General features: G+C 43.7%; 1 protein-coding gene across 1 annotated transcript; it reads right to left on the bottom strand.

Moving 5' to 3' along the window:
- Positions 1-91: 91 nt before the first annotated feature.
- On the bottom strand, positions 92-22719 carry LOC131229035 (truncated FRIGIDA-like protein 1). Its single transcript, XM_058224892.1, has 3 exons — positions 21901-22719; positions 1797-1971; positions 92-908 (listed from the first exon to the last, which is right to left on the bottom strand). Exons 1-2 carry the CDS (start codon positions 22529-22531, stop codon positions 1898-1900), a joined length of 705 nt encoding a protein of 234 aa, XP_058080875.1. The 5' UTR covers positions 22532-22719; the 3' UTR covers positions 92-908; positions 1797-1897.
- Between the last annotated feature and the right edge of the window lie 447 nt (positions 22720-23166).

The raw sequence follows: 23166 nt of genomic DNA, 5'->3' as shown, positions 1-23166 counted from the left end.
ATAATTTAAAAAAAAAAAAAAAAACCATGGCACTCATCAACTAATCGTGTGAGCAACACAGGTATTTTGAATCAGAGACTGGACAGGTAGATCAAGCTTAACCCAAAACATCATTTCCAAAGAATACACCAACCACTGCAATAAGCAATGTGGTGTACATGCACAGCTCATATTGACACAACTTACAAGTGGGAAGCGGGGTTGACATACTGAAGTTAGAGTTACCTGGCCATAAAATCAATCTCAAGAATCAAATGATGAGGGATAATAAGTCTGCTGCCATTCCAAACTGCTAGGCTGCTGCAGCAAACCACCAGATACTTGATAACTGCCATAGCCCACTCGCGAGAACAAACTAGACGACAGCCCTGCAGTGGAGTAGAGATGAGGACTCGGTGGGCTCTTGTTCACACCGTAACCTAAGGCATTCCCAGAAGGCTAGAAACTGATGAGCCGTTGTAGAGATCAGCAGATCCAACACCAGGCCCCGCCAAGCCATAAGGTGCAGCAGCAGGAGCCAAAGATTGAGGAGCTTGGTAAGCTGATAGGGGGGAGGAAGCCAAAATACCTCGGTCAGAAAGGGCGAATGCAACCGCTGGTCGAGGCCGCTTGTTTAATGGTGGTCGCTGCAGGGGCTTCATGGCAGCCATTGTTGCTACAGAGCATTTCTTGAATTTCTTCTTCCTTTTCAACTTAGCAACAACCTTTTCATGATGCTTCCTATCTTCCTCCCACTTCTCCGACTCAGCAGTAGGCTTCTTATCATGCATCAGTTCTGCTTTCTGCTTCTCCAACTCAGCAATTCGCTTTTCAATGTCATCTGGTGGGTACTCAGATTTCAGATTGTGCTCTTCGATGCATTTCAGCACTGCTCTCAAAGCGGTAAGTTCTAAGCCAATGGCCTCAATCTGTGACAGCAGGATATTGCATCACCCAATAAGCTAAAGACGATCCCTACAAGTGGTTAGGGCTGTCAATGGGTTGGGTTTGAGTCAGGTCCTATAATACCTGTAGCCACGCTAGCCAGGTTTGGGTCTTGTTCTTGAAGACCTAGACCTGGATCCAATCATGTTCTGGTAACTCGTCAGGTCTTTGGATCTAGGTTTTGAGTTGAGGTCGGGAAAAATAAGAGCATTTACATGATTGGGCCCACCCAGTGGATGGATTAGAATGTGCACACATGTGCCACTTCAACACGTGCATGGTGTGTAAACGGGCTCCCTTACATAGTGTGCAGATTTGTATAGAGATTGAAAAAGAAGAAAGCAAGAGAAAAGAAGAAAGAGAGAGAGAGAGAGAGAGAGAGAGAGAGAGAGAGAGAGAGAGAGAGAGAGAGAGAGAGTGGGGGGGAGGGAGATTTGAGAAAATAAAAGAGATGGTGTGGAAGCAAAAATGGCGAAAATACCCCTAATACAAATATCGATATGTCTAACAAATCCCAAGACCAAAAAGACTAAGAAACAAGAGGACCACAGGCCCATAACCAAATCCAAGTGAGCCATATGCCCATACCCATAACCATTAACAGTGTGGCTTAGTAAACCTCATTTCTTTTACTAGAATAATCAATATATATCTTAAATTTTTATATAATTTTACTAATAAAACCAACTGGACCCAACCCAAACCCAACTAGAACTAATTTTTAACCAGGTCCAAAAGTGAGACCCAACCCAAGCCCAACCCAATTTCTAAACGAGTCAAAAAAATGGGACCCGGACCCGTTAAAATCTGGATGGGTCCAGGTACCCATTGACGGCCTTAAGTGTGGTGCATGGGGGCCCAGGGCAGTATACCTGCGACTCTGTTGAGCTGTTTCCACTATTCACAACCTCCTGAGCAGCCTTCTTGGATGTATTCATGTAGGCCTTCAAAAGGGGCACAGGATGGAAGTCGTCTACAAGATCAAAAGCATATGCAAAGTCAACAGCATTTTTTGTCTTCCCTGATGGATCAGCTTTCTTATGAGATCTGTGACAAGCAAGAAGCTAGTGAGTATTATGTCATCAGAAGACCAAAAGGTTGGTAAATACAATGAGAAAATAGACATGAGAAACACATCTTCCAGTTCTAAATATAAAAAGCCGAGCTAATAATGTTTCAAGTGCACCAAAAGCATGCAGATGGAGTGAAAACGAATATTTTCAAGGCTGCAGTGCATAAACAAACAGATTTGAGAGCCGACCTCAGAGTTGCAAAATAACAGCAACGTTGCAAAAGCTGCTGTCCCAAAAGATGGTATTTTTTGGTATAAGATATCATCACTGGAAAACGTAATTCAGACACTCATGCACACATTTGGTTGCCCCTCGGCCAGGCTTCCTAAATTTATATCCTTTTTTTTTTCATCTGACATGAAACACAGCCAGATGGAGGCAGAAAAGACCAAATTTCTGCATAAACAAAAATATAGTAATCTTTTCAACCAACACATTAAAGCAACTGTCGGGTGCATAATAAACTGCCCAACTTATGGGTACCAGATTGGATGTATCATGAACCAAACATTATCTTTACTTGGTCATCTAATTATTAGATTGTTGGACATCTATTGGACAGTCAAAATGAAAAATATCCAATAGTCTTATTTCAAAAAACAAGTGTCCACAAATCAGAGGTTGGGACTGTCCAAACTATCTGATTTTCAGACTTTAACTAAGCCAGTGGACTCCACAATTTAGCTGGTTTAATTTGAGTTCATATATTTAATGAGTGCCATTTCAACTGCCCATAACTCAAATTAAACCAACTAAAGCGTCTTACACAGCCAGAGTATCAGATAACTGCTCTCGAAATGCACCCTGAATGAACAGTACATAGCCATGAGGCGGAATCTCCACCAAAGTCCATGAGGTGGAAAAAACAGAAATAGAAAGTACATACAGAAAATAGAAGTATGCAGGAACATAACATAGCCACATGCCCATGAAGGTAAAGATGCTATTATGAAAGGGGACCTCAGTTAATGAAGTAGAAATTACGGAAATAGATTTACAACTAGCCAAGATATAGAGAGTTAAAAAAATACTTCAGCACAGCCATCTGTGAATTTAGCAACAGGCCAATTCCAAACAGAAAATTTTTAAACAAAAACAGGACCGACCAACCAATTGAAAATCCAGGCCAAATCCTATTTTCATCCAACTCATATCTTCATAAGCAGCAAACAAAAAAAAAGAAAAAATCCATAGGTAAATGAAAGTGAAGCAAAAAATTTTAAAAGAGGGATGCTGATTTTTATTTTTTTTTAAATGTATATCATGGCCCAAGAGGAAATAGCAGCAAAAGCTGCTCCTCAAGCATGAAAAATCCAAACATAGCATATAACAAAACTAGGTGTGCAATGGGCCGGGTGCAGGTCAGTTGAAGGGGTACCCATACCCATACTGGCCAATGGGTACTACTGTCACTCATACCCATACCCACCAGATAGACAAATAATCTAATTAGACCAACAACAAAATGTCAAAAACAAAAGAACCATAAAAATACAATCCAACAAATGGCTAGGAAAAATGTATGTCTCATGCCCAGTCCTGGGAGGTAATGACAGCAAAGATGCTCCCCAAGGCAATGGAATATCAGACCTGCCCCTTGACGGAAGACCTTCAGGATGGAAGGACCATCAACATCTAAGGGCTTTTCTTGTGACATTTAAAAAAGGAATACACAAACATTGAAGGTCTGCTCCATTGTGTTAAGGAAGTTTTTACTAAAAACCCTCCCATTCACAAAAACTAAAGAGAGGCGAAATGAGAAAAGGGTGAAGTCCAGCATGAAAAAACAGAATGCAGTTCAAAACAATGCCCATCTCAGTTCAGACAGAAGTGAAAGACTATCTACAGACATTCATAACTCCATAGGAAAATGTACCCAAATTCTGCATCCAATGCTCTAATAAGAGAGAATACTCTTCAAAGAAATGTCCTTGAAGCAAAATGAAGGTTCTGTAGCAGAGGCTGTCTCGGACACCCCACCAGCGACCAATTCTACCCCCACTCCCATGGTCCTACCTCAAATAATATTCCCCCTTGCCTCATTTAACCTACCTTCCACTTCAGCCCATTATCAATCCCCTCTCTCTGAACCTCATTCTTTCTCTAACCCATCATATTTCAAAGCATGTTCCATAGCCAAGAATGCCTTGAATCCCACTTCAACCCCTAACCCAGTCATTCTTCCACCCTTCTACAACCCAGGTAACCACACAAACACATCCATTGATCACATCGAACCCCTTGTTTCATCAGGCGATATTTAGCAAGAAAAATGCTAGTGTATTGGCTGCAGTTTCTTAACAAGGTGCAAGGGTGCAGGTTTTTGTGCATTAGTTGCTGAAGCTTAGAAGGTTTTAAATTCTCGTGCACTTTATAGAAGTGTTTGGGGACTAAGCTTCAATTCTCTAGTGTATATCATCTTCAAATAGATAGCCAAACTGAGGTAGTCAAAAGGAGCCTTGTCATCCTCTTAAGGTGTATTGTGGCAACAATGTATCTTAATAGGACTTACCTTTATCCAAACCGAGTTCACCTACAACGAAGTAAATTGTACCACAGGAAAATGTTCGTTTGAGATCATAAATGGAAAAAGTCCACATTATGCCCTTACGGCCTGTTTGTTTTTCAATTTTCCACCGTAAATGGTGGTAATCAACAATGATGACTTCTCGCCAAAGTTTTGGAAGAGAGGGAAATAGCGGGTTAATTACAGCCTAAAAAATTGTGATTGCATGCATCCAAATCCGACAGGGATTGCGTGAGTAAAATCTGTTGGCCCCACCTTGATGCATGTGTTTGATCCACGCCGTGCTCTATTTTACCATCTCATTTAGAGCATGAGCCCAAAAATCAGGTAGACGATAAGCTCAAGTGGACCACACCATAGGAAACAAGGGGGATAATGATATCCACCATTGAAAGCTGAAACCTTCCTAGGGTCCACGGAGATGTGTATCAATCATCCAACATGTTCATAAGGTCACACAGACATGGATGAAGGGAAAACACAAATATCAGCTTGATCCAAAACTTGTGGCACCCAAGAAGTTTTCAATGGTAGGCGTTTAATTCCCCCTACTTCCTGTGGTTTGGTACACTTGTGCTTCGGATTTGCTGCATTTTTTCGCTCATGCCCTAAAATGAGCAGGTAAAATGGATGGACAACGTGGATCAGACACATACATAATGATGGCCCCCACAGATTTTTACGGGTATAGTGTTTTAATTCCTCCATTTTAGCGTCAAAGCCTTTCAAACAGGTGTAGCTGTCAACGTCATGGGGAGGCAACTGGCATGAATTACTATAGTAAATAAAAATTGCCTACTTACCAGTAGTAATAGGTAATTAACCAAAAAAAAAAAAAGGTCCTTGGTAACGTTACCGATGCAAGATCGAGCAAGCAGAGATGTTGATGCTTTCGCAAGAGAAGATTTAAAAAGAAGGTGACTTGGTTATGGTTTATCCCCAATTCTCTACAAAGAAAGGTTTCCAAGGGGAACATATAACAATCTCAAAATCTAAGAAGATTGGTTCATGACGAGTAAAGAGGAAGTTAAGTGACAATGTCTATGAGATCAAGTCGCTAGATGACACTTAAATATCTTGCCAACTTTCAACATGGTGGCATGGAGTGTCGTAAAGGCTACTGCAGGGCCATAAAGGCTGTTATCGGGCCGTAAAAGATGTTACGTAAAGATAATAGTGGCAACTATTACACGTTATGGGGTCTTAAAGGCCGTAATGGCCATTTCGGGAAAAAAAATGACCCGTAAAGGCCATTACAACCCCCCGCAACGGTCCACTACGAGTCCGATACAAATTTTTTGGGTTTTTTTTTTTTTCATTAAAAAAAAAAAGAAAAAGAAAAAGAGAGACCATAATGGTTGTTATGGCTTCCGTAACAGCCGTTACACCTCGTATCATAAAGGTAATGGTGGTGGCGGCTACGCCCACCATTAGTGTTACAGAATACCTTGCATGGCGGATTTGTTTGAGTAACATAGAGAGGTGTCTAGCGTGCAAGATGGAGTCATTTCCAATGTGGATAAACATGTTTCAAATAAAAATGAAGGAAAACGTTGAACAAGTGTTACGTATGAAGACTATTGACTTGGCAAAATGGAAATTTTGGTCTTGTTTTGAATGCACATGGATCATGGGCAACGAATTAAAACAATTGGATCCATACCTCTACAACTTGCATGAAGCATCCCAAATCGCCGAAGTTGAGTTCTTTCCAACTCCAAGGGAATGATATAGGTCCACAGCCAACCTAAGGGTCCAGCATATACTAATTTTAGGCTATTTGTTGCAAGATTTGAGGCTTGAATGTCATAGATCACATTTACCATTTGTGGAAGAATTGGGGACTGGTGTGGGAGATATGATTGAAGATTTTGGGAGTATTTAGTAGATTTGTTTTTGCTATTTTAGGCCAAACCTTTACTAGTGGGATTGAAAAATCGGCCGACACTACAAAGCTTCAAAGTTCTATTTTTTTTTCTTTTCATGTAATCTTTGCACTGTTAAGAAGGTTGTAGCGAAATGGGTGACTGTTGGACGTAGCAAGTTACTCCCAATGGGTCTTTTCATTCGACTAAGAATAAGGGCGTGTTTGTACATAAAGACCGTGGTTCTTCTAGCCCTTGCAATCACATTTAAAAATAACTTACCTATATCTTCTAACATCAGATCAACACAATGAGCTACATGGGAGGTCCAAAAAAAAATGACGCCTCGTCCATAAGAAGACGATCGATGGCTACATATGAGGTTGTGTTATCTGTAATTACCTATATAACGTATTCCTCACATATTTCATCAACTACATTATCTAGTAAACTAAACAAGTATTCTCCAGTATGCGAATGACCCGATGCATCCACGAACTTCGAGAACATTGTCCCAGCTGGACAATTTACCAGAAAGTTAATGAGAGACCGATCGGATCTATCGGTCCATCCATCGGCCATAAGTGAACACCCATACGTTTTCCACGATTCCTTATATTCGGCTTTAAATGATCGTGTATAATCAACTTCGTCTTTGAGGCACGTCTCCTTCATTTCATGATATGAATGAGGTTGAAACCCAGGTCCAAATTAACCTATAGACTCAACCATAACTTTGAAGCTTGTCGATTTTACTGCATTGAAAGCAATGCCGGTTTGGTAAAACCACTTAGTAATATATTGAATAGTGATTTTTCTATCTTTTCGTTTTATAATGATTTTCTAAAATTGTTTGAGCATGCCATTTGCCCCGACCCCTTTAGTCGACCACATCCTCGAGGTGTGGTCTACACCATCTATCCATGGGCCCATGCCCTCGGGCTCTTTTCGAGGTTATTGGTTGTGGTCTAGACCGGCCTGTCGAAGTAGGGGGTGTAGGACTAGTTTTATTTACATCAACTACAATTATATCTTCATATGTATCTTGTTTAAGGTGTTCCGTAACGGTAACGGTGGCCGTAATGGCCACCACCGTTACCTTTACAATACGGGGCATAACGGCTGTTATAGCCCTGTAATGGCCGTTACGATCTCTTTTTTTTATTATTATTGAAAAAACCTCCAAAAAATCTGTATCCACCCCATAATGTTGATTAAAAAGTATCAAAAACCTATATATGTCCATAATAAACTATTATAAGGCTATTATGGCCTTTATAAGGGATGTAACGTGTCGTTAACGGCAATTACATGCCATTTTTTTTCCACAACGGCTGTTATGGCCATTACAACCCCGTAACGTGTAACGATTGCCACCGTTACCTTTACGTAACGGCCTTTATAGCACACCATGGTCTTGTTCCATATATTCTTCATGACATAGGGCACTATCGCATCTCTTTCTCGATTGTTTCTCCATATACTCAACGATTTCCCTTCGGATTTCTGGAGTAATTTTGTCACATGCTTTTGAATTTAACTCCGGTAAATGTGCAAGGTGTTGCTTGTGCCACGCAATGCCACCGGAACACATACCCACATAACTTACATACTATGTGAGTCTTATCCGTAGCACTACGGTAGTGCCCAAACTTCCAACTCCGGTCATTCGACTTGGGTTTCAAAGAGGAAGAATGGGAAGAAATTGTGTGGTGTGTGTATTGATTCTTCTTGTTACAACTTGTAAGTTGTAAACTAGTAAAAATTAAAAACTAAAGTAAAGACTAAAGACTAAAGAGTCAAGAGAGATGGAAGAATGAGAGAGAGAGAGAGAGAGAGAGAGAGAGAGTTACACACTTACACTTACACTAGTAGTAGAAACTAGAAAGAGAGATGGAAAAGAATAGAGAGAGAGAGAGAGAGTTACACAATTACAAGAATACAAATGACACAATCTAAAATTCGGAAATATATTCTTCACTTCTTGTCTTCACTCTTGAGTCTTGACTCTTGACTCTTGAATGTTGTAAACTTGTAGTCTTCTACTCTTGTTGCACTTGTAGATCGCAAATTCATGCCTTTGAGTTTGAACTCTTGATTCTTGTAAGTTGTAAGTTCAAGTTGTAACAAACTAAATAAATAAATTGCTTTGAGTCTCTTGACTCTTGAATGTAAAGAAAGAGAGAAAAAGAGAGAGAGAGAGAGAGAGAGAGAGAGAGAGAGAGAATGGGTGTATGATTATGATTTATTTATGAATGAATATGAGAATGAATATTAATAAATAAGAGAATGTAGAAAATGAAATGAATGTGAAATATGGTTCCAGTCCTTGCCCGAGTGGTAGACTCTGAGGAGTTTCGACACGAGGTCTTGGGTTTGAAACCCATAGGTGGTGAAATCCCACTACGGCATGCGTGGGTGTGTAGCGGGTGCGTGTGTGGAATTTTTTATTTTTTTTTAAATGAATGAGAAATATGAGATGTAGAAATTTATTTTTTATTTTTTTTCAAAGATAACTTATATTTAAAAAACGAGAAAAACAAAAGAAGGGAGCTACTGAGATGGCAGACCCTTAAGACATAAAAAAAAAAGAAAAGAAAGAGAGATCTACATTGGTCCCTTCCTGATAGGACACCCATTCAGCAATAAAGCATTTGACAAAGGAGGAAACTAAGTGGGAAGGCTTCGACACGTTCTGAAAGCATCTGTTGTTCCGTTCCAACCAAATAGCCCACCAAATCGCCAAAATTCCTAACCGCCATATCATGGATTTGAAGTTGCCTAATCTAACCCCATGCCAAGCTTTAAGGAGCATATCCACATCCTTAGGAGAACACCAACTGATTTTAAAACAGGAGAGAAAAGCAGACCAGATAGAATAGGCGAAGGAACAGTGGATCAACAAGTGGTTCACCGATTCTTCAGCAGACATGCAGCATAAGAATGTTTGACAGGATCATTCCTTTTCTCCTAAGGTTATCTAGAGTGAGAATTCTGTTGTTCCCTACCAGCCAATCGAAAACCTATAGTTTAGGAGCAACATATTTCCAAATGAAATGGGGATGATGATAGGGACCGGTATCAATGTTGGCTGATAAGGTCTTGAAGAAAGACCTCACAGTGAAGACGTAAGATTTATCAGCTTTCCACGTGATGCTGTCATCACAGGCTTGATTAGGGGAGGCGGTTTGGATGAGCTGCAACAATCTCACGTAATGTTCTATTTCCCAATCTTGAAGATTCCTTCTGCATTGGATACTCCAAATGACCTTGTCAGCAACAAGAGAGTAATTTTCAGCTATGAAATTATTCTTCTTGCTCGCCACCCGATAAATGGAAGGGAATTTGTCCTTTAGGGGCATGTCCCCTAACCAATTGTCGTGTCAGAACCGAATACTATCTCCCTTGCCCACATCAAACCCAATCATCCTGGTAACCTCGTCTTTCAACCGACTGATATCTCTCCAAATTGCTGAGGCCCTATGAAGAGAAGAATCGATCGTCCACCAGCCTCCCTTCGATTTCCCATATTTTCCTTTAATAATAATATTCCAAAGACTATCCTTTTCAAAACCAAGTCTCCAGATCCATTTACCTAAAAAAGCCCGATTCATCAGCTTGAGGTCTTTGATACTAGCTCCTCCTTTTTTAAAGTGTTTACAAACATCCCTCCAATTCATCAGATTGAACTTCTTCCTGTCTTTTGTACCACTCCAGAGAAAGTTGCGCCTGAGTTTGTCGATGAATTTAAGAACCGCAGCTGGGCACTGAAAAAGGGACATGAAATAGGTGGGAAGGTTGGACATGGCGGCTTTGATAAGCGTGAGTCTCCCACCAGTGGAGAGATGACGACTCTTCCACCCAACTAACCGGTGCCGAAATCTCTTGAGAACACTCTCCCATTGCAGTTTATGGGGTCGACCAATACTCAAGGGAAGGAAGGCCGACAAAGACAGTAGGGAGAGATCTTAGAGCACATCCCATAAGCTCAGCTCAAGCAGCACTCCTGCTTGTCTAAATTGACCCCATAGATTTTCGATTTGGAAAGATTCACCTTCATACCTGCAATGGCTTCAAAGCATCTTATCACCGTACGTAAATTGTGTAAGACCCGTATCCTATACTGTACCGTTCCGTAGGCTTCCGCGGTCCTTCCGGTCAAATTTCGGCGACTCGCGATCTGTTATCGGCATTTACGCGCGATCTTGAGTCGTATCCCGTATTTAAGAGTCGGCTCGACCCGAGACTTGCACCCTAGCGACCGCGTCGTCGTTGCGGTTCCAACGCCGCGTCTCGCACGCCGAGGCGATACCGGGGCCAGGAGACGTGGGCTCGCGTCCAGTTCGAGAAAAAAATATTACACGTTGCAATTCTGAGAGAATCTCTACGAAATGTCACATCAATCTATCAATCAATCAAAGTACTCCCATCACCTCACACGCCATCCCCAAGTACAACCACCCCTCCCCTAAAGTCAACACTCTCTTACAACCAAGTACACCTACCCATCACTCACCATCCCTCTCTCTCATCACTCCTCTCCCATCATCTCTCTCTCTCATTCTCTCTCTCATTCTCCCAAGCAACCCCCCATCCCCAAGTACAACCACTCCTCCCCTAAAGTCAACACTCTCTTACAACCAAGTACACCTACCCATCACTCACCATCCCTCTCTCCCATCACTCCTCTCCCATCATCTCTCTCTCTCATTCTCCCAAGCAACCCCAAAAGAAGAATCATCCATGGCTTCCATGGAGAAGCCATGTGTGGCCCACCTTCCTATCACCCAATCCCAACCTCTAAAATCGATCTCAACCGTTGAATCTTGTTCCCTTGAAGCTCTACAACGCGTTGGTGGAAGAATGAAGAAGAAGATCCTAAGGTGGGTGATCTTGAATTTGTCTTTTTATGATTTAAGGGCCCACATTGGTGGGACCCACCTTGATGTATGCATTGTATAGGGAAGGCCCATAGTGGCGGGGTCCCTCCCTCTATCTCTCTCTCTCTCTCCCTCTTTTTCCCCTTTTGCAGCCCACCCTGATGAACGGATTAGATCCACACCATCCATTAGTGGCAGTTACCTTGCTGCCCATAATGGGACCCACCTGATGCATGTCCCTTACATCTCCACCGTCCGTCAGCAAATCTGTGAGGCTGACCATGATATATGTTATGTCTGGCTGTCCATCTGCTGGACGCTAGGCCAGCAGTCTAGCAGCTGGACAGTTGCGGTATCCACGTTAACAAGTTCTGTGGGCCCCAAACACGAGGTATGTTTTAGATCCAAACCGTTCATCCGTGTGGAAACCCACATGTGATGCATATGCCTTCCATCCACACCGTCCAGTGGTCTGGACGGTGGGGACCACCTTGATATTTGTGTGCTTTATATCCAGGCCAGCCATCCAAGGGGCCTGGACAGCGGCTGATCTGGTTAGCGGCAGTGGGGCCCACATGCTATATGAGTTAAATCCTTACCGTCCAGCCATTTGTAAAGGGCGTTTTACGGCATTACACAGAGAAGGAGATAGATCTGAATTTCAAGTGGGACCCACCCTGCACGTGTGGGTGGGCCTACCATGATATTTATGTTTCATCCACATCGTCCATGGTTGGGATGGTGGGACTCCACTGTGAGGTGTCTGTACATCCAACCGTCCATCCAAGCTGTCTAGGGTGTCGTGATGTATGTGCTTCATACACACCGTCAGTTGTGGGCCCCACCTCCACACGTGTATGCATTGTATATCACACCGTCCATTTCTGGACAGTGATTAGTGGGGGCGCACCTTGATGTATTATTCATCCAGGCCGTCCGTGCAGCTCACATGGATGCTGGATCAAAATAAATAAATAAATAAATATCATATATATGATATATATGTATAGCACATATATATATATATGTGGTGGGCCCCACGTGGGACCCACCTGCTGTATAACGAGTTAGATAGTGTACCGCACACAGCTACATACAGCTAACTGTATTGACGTCAGTTGTGTCCTTGGGCCTCCATCATGAGGTATTGTTATATCCAAACCGTCCATCTCAATGGTACACCATGATGCATGCATTTCTCCTAGCCGTCCATCTATTTAACCAGCATCGGACCCACATTGATGTATTTATTTCGTGTCCACACCGGACAGTGCTGCTGTGGTACCCACGTGATGTATCTGTGTGCACCACCACAATGTATATTTTGATCCACACCGTCCAGAATGTCTGGACGGTGCTAGACCATTTTTGGATGATGCTAAGGACCGCACCATGAGGTATTTATTCCATCCACACCGTCTACAATGCCTGGACGGTGCTGGATAGTGTTTGGGCAGTACTACGGACCCACATGATGTAGGTGTTGTATCCACACCGTCCGCCCTATTTTCAGATCATTTCGAGGCCCCACCATGATATGTTTATTTTATCTTAGCCGTCCATCTGTTTTACCAACATGGGACCACCATTACGTACTTATTTCATCCACACCGTCCAGATTGCCCTGGACGGTGCTGGACAGTGTTTGGACGGTGCTGGATTATGTTTGGGCAGTGTTGTGGACCCCACCTCGATGTATGTTCCATATCCACACCGTCCACAATGTTTGGATGGTGTTGGACAACGTTTGGACGGTGCCGATTTATATGGATAATGTTTGGATGGTGCTAAGTTACATGGGGAATGTTTGGATGGTGCTGATTTACATGGGAAATGTTTGGATGATGCTGATTCACCTGGACAAGGTTTGGACAGTGTCGATCACCATTAGGGTGCCATGTGCCCCATAGTATGATGTGTACGGTGATACACATGTTGCACCTGCAATTAGTGAGATGATTTTAGATGTAATCCAAGCTCCTCCTTGAGGTCCGCCTTGATGTATTTTGTGGCCCATCCGTCAGGCCCACCTTGATATATTTGTAGCCCACATGAGGCCCATTGGCGCGGCCCATCCATGAGGCCCATTGGCGCGGCCCATGTAATACAGCTCATGTGATGTGGCCCACTTGACATATGAGGCCCATTATGATGTATTCAAGGCCCATGGGCGAGGCCCATTATGATGTATTCGAGGCCCATGGGCGTGGCCCAATGTGATGCATATGTGGCCCATGAGTGAGGCCCATGGCGATGTATGTTAGGCCCATGTGTAGGGCCATGGGCCCACTATACGTATGGCTCTATGTGGACCACTCCTTGGGGAGCGATGTCAGTTAAATGTCCACATTGATGGGTAATGGTGGTTGAATGTCCACATTATAACCTTTCCTTAAGCCTTGTTCGGCCAATTCCGATAGTCGAGGCCGAGTATCGAGGCCGATTCTGATTTGTCGAAGCCGATTGTTCGGCTGATTCCGATTGACGTGACCGATTTGCCGATTTCGATTGTCGTGACCGATTGCCGATTCTGATTAACTTGACCGATTGCCAATTAGCGATCGAGGCCGTTTATCATGACCGATTGCCGATTCTGACTAACGTGACCGATTTGCCGATTCCGATTGTCGTGGCCGATTGCCGATTAGTGATCGAGGTCGATTATCGTGACTAATTGCCGATTTTCGATTGACGTGACCGATTTACTGATTTCGATTATCGATTGCTTCCGATTGACTTGATAGATTGCCGATTAGCAATCAAGGTCGTTTATGATGACCGATTGCCGATTCCGATCTGATTGATGCGATCGATTCACCGATTCCGATTATCGATCGATTCCGATTGTCGTGACTGATTTGCCAATTTCGATTGTCGTGATCGATTGCCGATTTCGATTGTCAAGGCCGACGGTATAGGCTGATTCTGAGAATCAATTCCAATTGTTGAGGCCAATTCCGATTGTTGAGGCCCATTGTAATGTATTCGAGGCCCATGGGACGTGGCCCATTGTGATATATTTTCGGCCCATATGGTGAGGCTCGACTTGATGTATATTAGGCCTATGGGAGCGGCCCATTGCGATGTATATTAGACCCGTGAGATGCGACCCACTTGATGTATATGTGGCCCATGAGTGAGGCACATCGTGATGTATATTAAGCTCTTGAGTGAGGCCCATGGTGTTGTATATTTGGCCCTGGTGTGAGGCCATGAGTCCACTATATGTTAGGCTCTATATGGGCCATTCCTTGGGGGCAATGTTGGTTAAATGTCCACATTGTCGAGGTTGATTGTCGATGCCGGTTATTGATATCGATTATGAGTATGTGACCGCATAGCATCATGATACATGCCCATACACATCATCTGCATGTTTGTTATGAGATGTGGTTGACCATTGCATATGTCATTGGGCAGGTTGTTATGAGACTCCCTGATAGGCGGAGGTTATCTCACATGAGCGCACGATATGCGCAGGATTGGTGCATGACTGGATTGTATGACTCATGCATCTTACATTGTATATTGTGATTACTGTACACCCTAGCGACATTAGGGCCGTAGCCTCCACAGGCATATCGTGGATGGCCAGATGGGACACCGAAAATGTTTGGTTCGAGCATCGAACTGCAATAGATGGCCCTGGGTGAAAATCCCTAAAACCTTCTTGGTACCAGAGGACGCCCCAACGTCGAGACCGAGTGGATATACACGAGCGCCCGAGTGCCGGATACCAGGAGGTCGCGTCTCTTACTGTGTCGTGGTCCGTTGGGAGGGGGTGTGGCCTTACCCGCCCGATGGAGTAGGCATAGCTAGGATGAGTTTGACCAGCTCGAGGAATGGGTCCGCTATTGACGAGCCGAGTAGGTATTGGCAGACTACTAGCCAGCGGATAGTGAGGTCTCTTCCACTTACCCAGTTGTGTGCTTGATGGGGCGACAGGTGGTGTGGAGTGTACTAGACCCTGGTGATGATCCCAAAGAGGAACTGTACTGATATGTGGACTTATTGAGCAGGAATTGCATATTCATTCATTCATTCATTCACTATCCACTTGGGCTGGTGGTGCGCAACTATTTGTTACTTGTATATTCGCATGGCCAGGATTTCGATTGGGCGCATGACTAACCTGAGACCAGGAGTTTACCACATTGAGTTTGACTATCCAAATTTATGTATGGGACTGGTTTGGATAGAAGTCCCTTGTGATGGACCCCGTAGCCTACGATACTACGTACTATCATCCCGACCTCACACTCCAGCTTGTTCATTTCATTCGCATCGCATATTGCATCAGTATGCATATGGCATTTTGGGTCGTTATGTTTTCAATACTTATATGGCCTAGACGGACTAGCAGGATTTACATATTGCATTGTACGCTCAGCATCTGATATTTGGCTCTCTATGACTCCTCGTTTGTATAACAGATCCGCATTGCATACTCTGATATTATATGACTCATGGACTTACCAGTATATGTCCGCTTACTCTGATATCGTATGATTCATGATCTTGTCAGTATTTCCGCTTATCCCGATAATGTATGATTTATGAGCTTTATTGTATACTTGACACTTACCTTACACACACTTTCACCACCCTCTAAGCTTTTTATAAGCTTATGCACGATAGATGCGTGCAGGTGGCGTTAGGTTCCAGCAGCGTTGAGCTTGGAGCGTGCAGCTGTCTTCTAGAGCTTTGATTTCGATATATGTATTTCCCTTTAAGCATTGTATTCAAATGATTATATTAGTGGATATGTGATGATGATGTTGCCTTTATGATTTGGGTATACTTGTGGTTATGCTTATTACGAGATAAATGTACAAAAAAAAAAAACCTCCTTGTAGGATCCCAGGGTCGGAATCTGGCGTATGGACACTAGGAGCCGAGAATGGGGTACTACGGAGGCTGTCGGCACCGGATTCAGTGATCGGAATTCCTGTGAATTCGATCTCCGGGTTTAGGGCGTGACAAATTGCCTACAGAATAGTAGGTGGCTTTAGAAAAAATTAAAACGTCGTTCGCGAATTGGATGTGGGAAATCGGTTCGTGCACACCCTTAATTTGGATTCCTTTGCATAAGTCTGTCGACTGAGCTTTCAGAATCATCGCTGATAGAGCTTCGCCGGTGATGAGAAAGAGGAAGGGGGAGAGGGGGTCTCCTTGTCTGAGACCTCGAGTACTTTTGAAAAATCCTTTCCGGGATCCATTTAAATTGACGGAAAAGAAGGCAGAACCGATGCATTCCTCAATCCATTTACTCCATTGATCTCCAAAACCCATCCTCTTCAGCATGTAGAGAAGGAAATCCCAATCGACATGATCGTAAGCCTTCTCCATATCCAGATTACAGAGAATAAACTTCTTCTTCGATTGATAAGAAGAATGAAGGCATTCATTGGCGATAAGGGCAGCATCTGTGATTTGTCTTCCTAGAATGAACGCACATTGATTTTGGCTAATAACAGAACCAATTACTGTCTTCAATCTGTTGGCTAACACTTTAGCCAGAATTTTGTACAAACTGCCTATGAGACTGATAGGCCTATAATCCTTGAACTCAACGGCTCCTGGGCATTTCGGGATCAACGCAATAAAGGTGGCACCAATATTTTTGGGTAATCTCCCTCTTTCGAAGAATTCGGAAAAGAAAGCCAGAATTTCCTCCTGAAGAAGATCCCAGAACACCTGAAAAAAAGATGATTGGGAAGCCGTCTGGGCCAGGAGATTTGTCGCCAACCATCTCCTTCACTGCCTCGTGGATTTCCTCCTTAAAGAACCGAGATTCCAGCAACCTTCCCTCTTCTTCACTGATACTTTTGAAAGCAAGGTTGTCCAAACGAGGTCTAGCCCAATGCTCTTTCTGGAGAAGATTTTGAAAGAAAGATACCGCCGATGTACAAATCGTTTCTCTGTCGTCAGTCCATTTCCCATCTAAAGTCATACAACTGATGCGATTCACCTTTGCTTGAATAGAAGCGATGTTGTGGAAATATCTCGTGTTCCTATCCCCCTCCTTTACCCATTTCGCACGGGCTTTCTGCTTCCAGGAGAGTTCCTGCTGATAAATTTTTGCTGATAACGCCTAAATTAACTGAATTCTGTTTGCCAGCATTTGGGAAGTCATAGGATTGGTTTCAGCTTGAGTGTCGATCTTCTATAAATCCGTAAGAATCGAATCCATTTCCTCCTCCGACCAAATTTTTTCCTCTTTTGACCATTGCTTGATTTTTTTCTTTCAGGAATTTTAATTTGCAGCATAATCTATCTCCCGCATAGCCCTGGAACTGAGCTTCAGTCCACCAGTCCGCGACCAACGATTTGAACCCTGTCACATGAAGCCAAGCGATATTAAATCGGAATGGCTTCGGGCCCCAGTCTGCCTCCTCTGCCGATAAAATCAAAAGCTAGTGATCAGACGTTATCCTGGGAAGAATCGACAGGGAGGAGGAAGGCTCGAGGGTCAGCCATTCAGTAGAGATAATAAAGCGATCCAGTCTACATAATATAGGATTCAATCTCCCGTTCGTCCAAGTGAAGTGAGAGCCTAAGAGAGGGAGATCAATCAGGCTATTGCTATCGATCCAATCAGAGAAACCCGCCATTTGGGAATAAGGGAAATTCCAAGAAGATTTCTCAGACGTGAATCTAATGGTGTTGAAATCCCCAGCAAAACAAATGGGGCCTATGAAATTCTGACGAATAGAAGAGAGTTCCTTCCAAAACTCACTCCTTAGATTACTATTGGTGGGCCCATAAACTAAACATATGAGGTAATCGGTTCCTGAAGAATTCTTCCTGAGAATAGCTGAGAGAGAGAAAGAGCCCACCGACGAATTAATCAGGGACCAGTACTTTGAGCTCCAAGCTATGACAATGCCGCCTGACACTCCCGAAGCTTCCTTCAATGCCCAATTAGCATCCGGAGCTTTCCAAATGGACTTCATGAGCCTATCGTCCATCGCTTTCACTTTGGATTCCTGAAGACAGATAATCTGAGGGTTGCTCCTGGTACAAATTGACTTGATTAGTCTCCTTTTTTGTTTGGACCCCAGCCCCCGAACATTCCAGAATATTATCTTCATGGGATAACTTCGCTTCCCCGCTGTCCCTGATTCCTTTTTTCGTCAAAGTTATTGGAAATAGAGTCTGTTCTGGTAGATTCCTGTTGCTGCTCTCGTTTCCTTCTGCCTAGTAGAGATTTTTTCTGAGAAGATCTACATGGGTCCAACGGTCGACCCCTGTTCTTGACACATTGAAAAAGAGCTAAGTAATCATCAGGACAATCACCAAAGGAGAGACCTAACAATCGATCGATGTGACCCATGGTGTCCCTAATCCAACCCGTTCTCTGAATTTTCTTGCTGAGCGTGGCCCTCTGTTCTTCCTCTGTCGATCTGGCTTCTAAACTGGTTGTTCTCGCCTGGAGAGGTTCCGCAATGATGATGTCTGTTCCTGTAGGGTCCTGAAAGAGGGATAGAAGATTGAAATCGGCCCCCTCGAGAGGGAGTGGGAGACGCTCCGATGTGGGGGATGCTATGGAAGATTGGGATAGTGAACAAATGGATAAGTCATCTTCGGGGTATTAAGGGTCTGGAAACGTGTCGAACGGAATGAGTTGTAACTGAGACCCTCTGTCTTCCGTCGACGCGAACCCAAAATCTTTGAATCTGCGGTCCTCCATCTCCAGACAGAAAACCAAGTCTGAGGGAGAGGGCAGAGGGAGGGACCACGCTGCTATGGATGTGTTTGGCGAGACGGGTGTCCAGTTGAGATCAAAGGGGGCCGCTCGCTGATTTTCGCCACTTGGAGTGAGGGAAGAAACCACCACCTTCTCGATTCGAGAAATGGGGTTACATGTCGGTGACATCGAGCAGGTGGCTACATATCTTGGGAGAAAGACTCTCCTCACGCCATGTGTAATATGGTCAGAGGACCTGACCGTGGGCGCTGCTCGAGGCGAAGAAACCTCAGGGCTAACGCCACGTGGCGTAGAAAGAGAAACTTTCGCTGCAAGAGTAATAAAGTCTTCACCTACCCCTGGAAAAAGATCCGGTGCTCCACGGGTGCACCGAAGTCGAGTATCATCGTCTGCTCTAGCTGGAATAGATGAGGCCTCCGGCGGACGCTAAGGGGTCCTGTTCCTCCAGATGTCCCCCCAACACGGAAGAGAGGATAGCGGTCCTTCTCTTTGAACGGGGAGTTCAATAGATCTGTCGTGGCAATGATCGTAATAGAGGAGGGAAGGGGCAATCCTTTCTTCCTCCTTATGCAAAAACGAATCACCCCCATCTCAACTCCTCTGTTGGTCTTCAGATCAAGTTCGACTAATGATCCCAAACGCGATGCGACTTCATGAAAGAATCGGTCATTCCAAAGTTCAAGGGGGAACCCCCAAACAAGAATCCAAATCTCCTCGAATCTGAACGCTGAGAACTCGTTCCAGGAAAAGACTCTCCTGACAAGTTCATCCTTGTGGATTGCCTCTGCAATGAGCAAAGGGTCCAAATTTACCCCCGGTTCTCCTTTTACCCATACCTCATTGAAGCCAATAGGTCGAAGACTGTAGGAGCCTGCTCGGATATTGGTACAACCATCAATCCAGTCATATAGTTGGTCGATGGTAGCGTTATCATGACTCAGAATGACTACCGTATCCTTCAATGCCTCCTTAGCAGCCAGTAGGGCGTCGATGTTGATACGAATGACATTAGGAGGATCAGGGGTATCGCTGGGGAGGGTGGACTTTGTTGGGACGTTTGCTAATGGCGACGCATTTACTTGTTGCTAAGCAATAGGAGGTGATGGTGGCTTTATTGCCGGATGCTTGTGACTAGGGTATCGAAGGAGCGCATCTCTGAAGGATAGAAGTTTGCGGGCCGGATTAGGATTAGGAACAGGAATGGCATTGGAAGCTGATGGTGGGTTGATGGTGTGCCTATTGAAATTGTGTTCTAGTCCAAACCATGCTCGCTGCACTAACATCTTTTCTCCCCCAAAACTCTGACCATGCAACATCTGAACTGCTCGAGCCAGTTCCGTTTCGAAGCTCATCCTAACAAGGGCAAATCCCCTATATTCACCGGTTTTCTTGTTCCTAGGCATGATTACCTCCATGACAGCTCCTGCTATCCCGAATACTCTTTCGAGATTCAGAGTAAACCAATCGTGCGGATAGCCTTTGACATATAAAGTAGGAAAGGAATCATACTTGCCTTTTCTGGTGGGTCTCGTTCGCGATTTTCCTTCCACCTTCGTCCATTTGGTTTCGTCTTCCTGTGGTTCGCTTTCTTTCTGAAGAATAATCTGTCCTTCATCGTCGAGTAGACCATTTCCCGGTGGATCAATATGCGAGGGTTCTCTGACTTTGGCAGCTTTCTGCTTCTCCAGGTTCTTCTCTCTTGCCATCTTGGCTTTCTCTAACATCCCTCACATGTAGAAAATGAAATGATATCTAGAAGAAACTAGAAAGAGATAGAAGTAGAATTAGAAAATGAAATGTAAGACTTGAGTTGACTTGAATTCAATTTCGATGTATTCTTGCCTGCTTTACTTTCTTGATTCTTGAATCCTTCATTGAAACTTAAAAGAAATATGGAGCTTGGGCCTTGGAATTATGTAAGAGAGAATGAGAAATTTGAGACTTTAAAAGTATATGGGAGTAGAGAGAAAGAGAGAGAGAGAGAGAGAGAGAGAGAGAGAGAGAGAGAGAGCGAGTTTGAGTGCATGTAGTATGCAAATAGGAGGGTTTGAATGCCTTTTTATAGGGAAAAAATGCAGAATTTAAAAAAAAAAATTCCAACGGTTAGATTTCTGACCGTTGGCCAATATGCGATCGCATACATCACATATGCGATCGCATATTCTCGCACGCATAACATATACGATCGCATATGCCACTGTCGCATACGCGATTTCTGCTCCATTGTGCGCATATGCGAATGTGCAGTCGCACATAACAACACTTTGCACAATGCTTCTCCTCTTCTGGTGAGTGGCAAATGAGTTGTATCAAGCTATTGACTTGTACTTTATTTTTTTTGTTTTGGTGCATCTTAGCATTATCAGGATTTCTATATTGTAGACATTTTGAATCCGTGGGCCCATTTTTATGACCCAACTCATGATTGATTTAGCCAGATTATCGGCTTAAATATTCATTAAGATGGGCTTAACAAAATGTCATAATTGGTGCCAAGATTTCTTCTATGATCATAACATTTTGAAATAATTTCTTACTAGAGCTTGGTATGAATATACAACTTCTAACTGTAACTAATTTGCAAGTTACCCAAACATAAAAAACCAACTTACCTGTAAATGACTTACAGCTCACATCCAAACAGGATAACCTGTAAGTGACTTTCTCCTGTAAGTCACTCACAACTTAAATAACCTATGGGCATCTAAACAGGCCCTTAATAACTTGAAACAAAACAGAAAAAACTGTAAACACTTTACACCTGAAAGAATTTTAAGTATATGTTGTTTAGAACTTGCATCCAAACAACTCCTACAGGATTTTAGGGGCATCCAAACAAACCAAAAACATGTTCTCGCAGAAACCTACAATGGTGTCGATGATAATTGCAAAAAGGAAGCTGTTCGTAACATGTTCTTACCAGGAATCTTATCTGAAAGGCCGAGCACACGACACAAATTGATAGTCTGCTCCCGTCGAGCAGCATGGACAACAAACCTATCCAAAAGCTCATCTGTATCGAACTCAGAACCCAATCCATACACAGCTAGAAATTGCAAAAACGCATAACACTCAGCAGCATTCTCGCCATTCTTACCCACTGTCACCCTCCAATTGTCCGCAATCTTCTTTGCCTTGTCCTTCAGATCCTCCGTAACCTCCGGCGAGATTGATGCCAGCCGGTCCACCAAATGATTCTTCATATGGGTAGGATAGAACCTCTGCATCGAATCCAAGACCACCTTCGCCGGATCCGGCGCGGCACTGAGGGCCTTACTAACCTCAGCCCAATGGATATCTTTCCGATGCGCGACGATGAAGGACCGTAAGCCCTGGCCGTCCATATTGTCGCAGAGGGGTTTCGGCTGAGATCGCTGCTCTCTAGATTCAAGAGCTTTGAAGCGATCCTCAATCGATTTCTTGCTAGAGTAGAGGTGATCTTCAAGATCCTGCCATTCGGCGGTGAAGGAAGAGAGGAGTTGAGAGTGCAGACGGACATCTTTAAAGGTTTTCTGGATCCCCTTATTCGAAGAAACGAATCCAATCGCCATTGATGAGATCGAAGAAGAGAGGAAGATTGAAAAACTCTAGAAATCTCCCGAAACCTTAAACTGGAGACGAGGATTGAAAAACTCTGGAGATCTCCTAAAACCCTGACGCTAGAAATCCAGAGGTATCTCACAACCCTGGAAAATGTAGGCAAGAAGAGAGAGATTCTCTCACTTCTGCGACTCCTGCGACGAGAGGAGTGAAAATGAACGGTGCTTGCGTCCACACAGCTCTAGACTGCCTTGCGGGAACTGATCGCTGAGTCGGACAAACGTGTGTCAAATCTACCCCGTCCATCAGGTGTAGCGTCATTATTTCACCATGGATACTAAGATCAGTCAAATCAAAGACTTGGTGTGTGGCCCTGTGAGTCCAGGAATGTTCTAACTCCTGGCATGGTCCACCATATCGAAGAAATATCCATATCCTTGTTATATTGTAGTCGTTGCAATGTGATTGGTCCTGCTTGTGGAACAATTACGTTGCAATAGGCAGGATATCCAGACCTGTGGCAAGCCAAGCATCAGGGACTCACGGGAGAATTTGGTTGGCACATTATAGCTACGTCGGAGGCACATACAATTTGAATGATTTTAATAGTATTGACATTATTAGAAAAAAAGAGTTGGATATGTCG

This window comes from Magnolia sinica, chromosome 16, assembly GCF_029962835.1.
Source record: "Magnolia sinica isolate HGM2019 chromosome 16, MsV1, whole genome shotgun sequence".
Classification (NCBI taxonomy): Eukaryota; Viridiplantae; Streptophyta; class Magnoliopsida; order Magnoliales; family Magnoliaceae; genus Magnolia; species Magnolia sinica.
This window is presented reverse-complemented; position numbering and strand designations above follow the sequence as displayed.

Excerpts from the sequence above, each read along its gene's own strand:
- LOC131229035 (XM_058224892.1), bottom strand. The coding sequence starts at position 22,531 with ATGGCGATTGGATTCGTTTCTTCGAATAAGGGGATCCAGAAAACCTTT. Across the intron at positions 1,972-21,900 it reads CCTTTCAGATAAGATTCCTG|ATCTCATAAGAAAGCTGATC; the intron begins GTAAGAACATGT and ends TGCTTGTCACAG.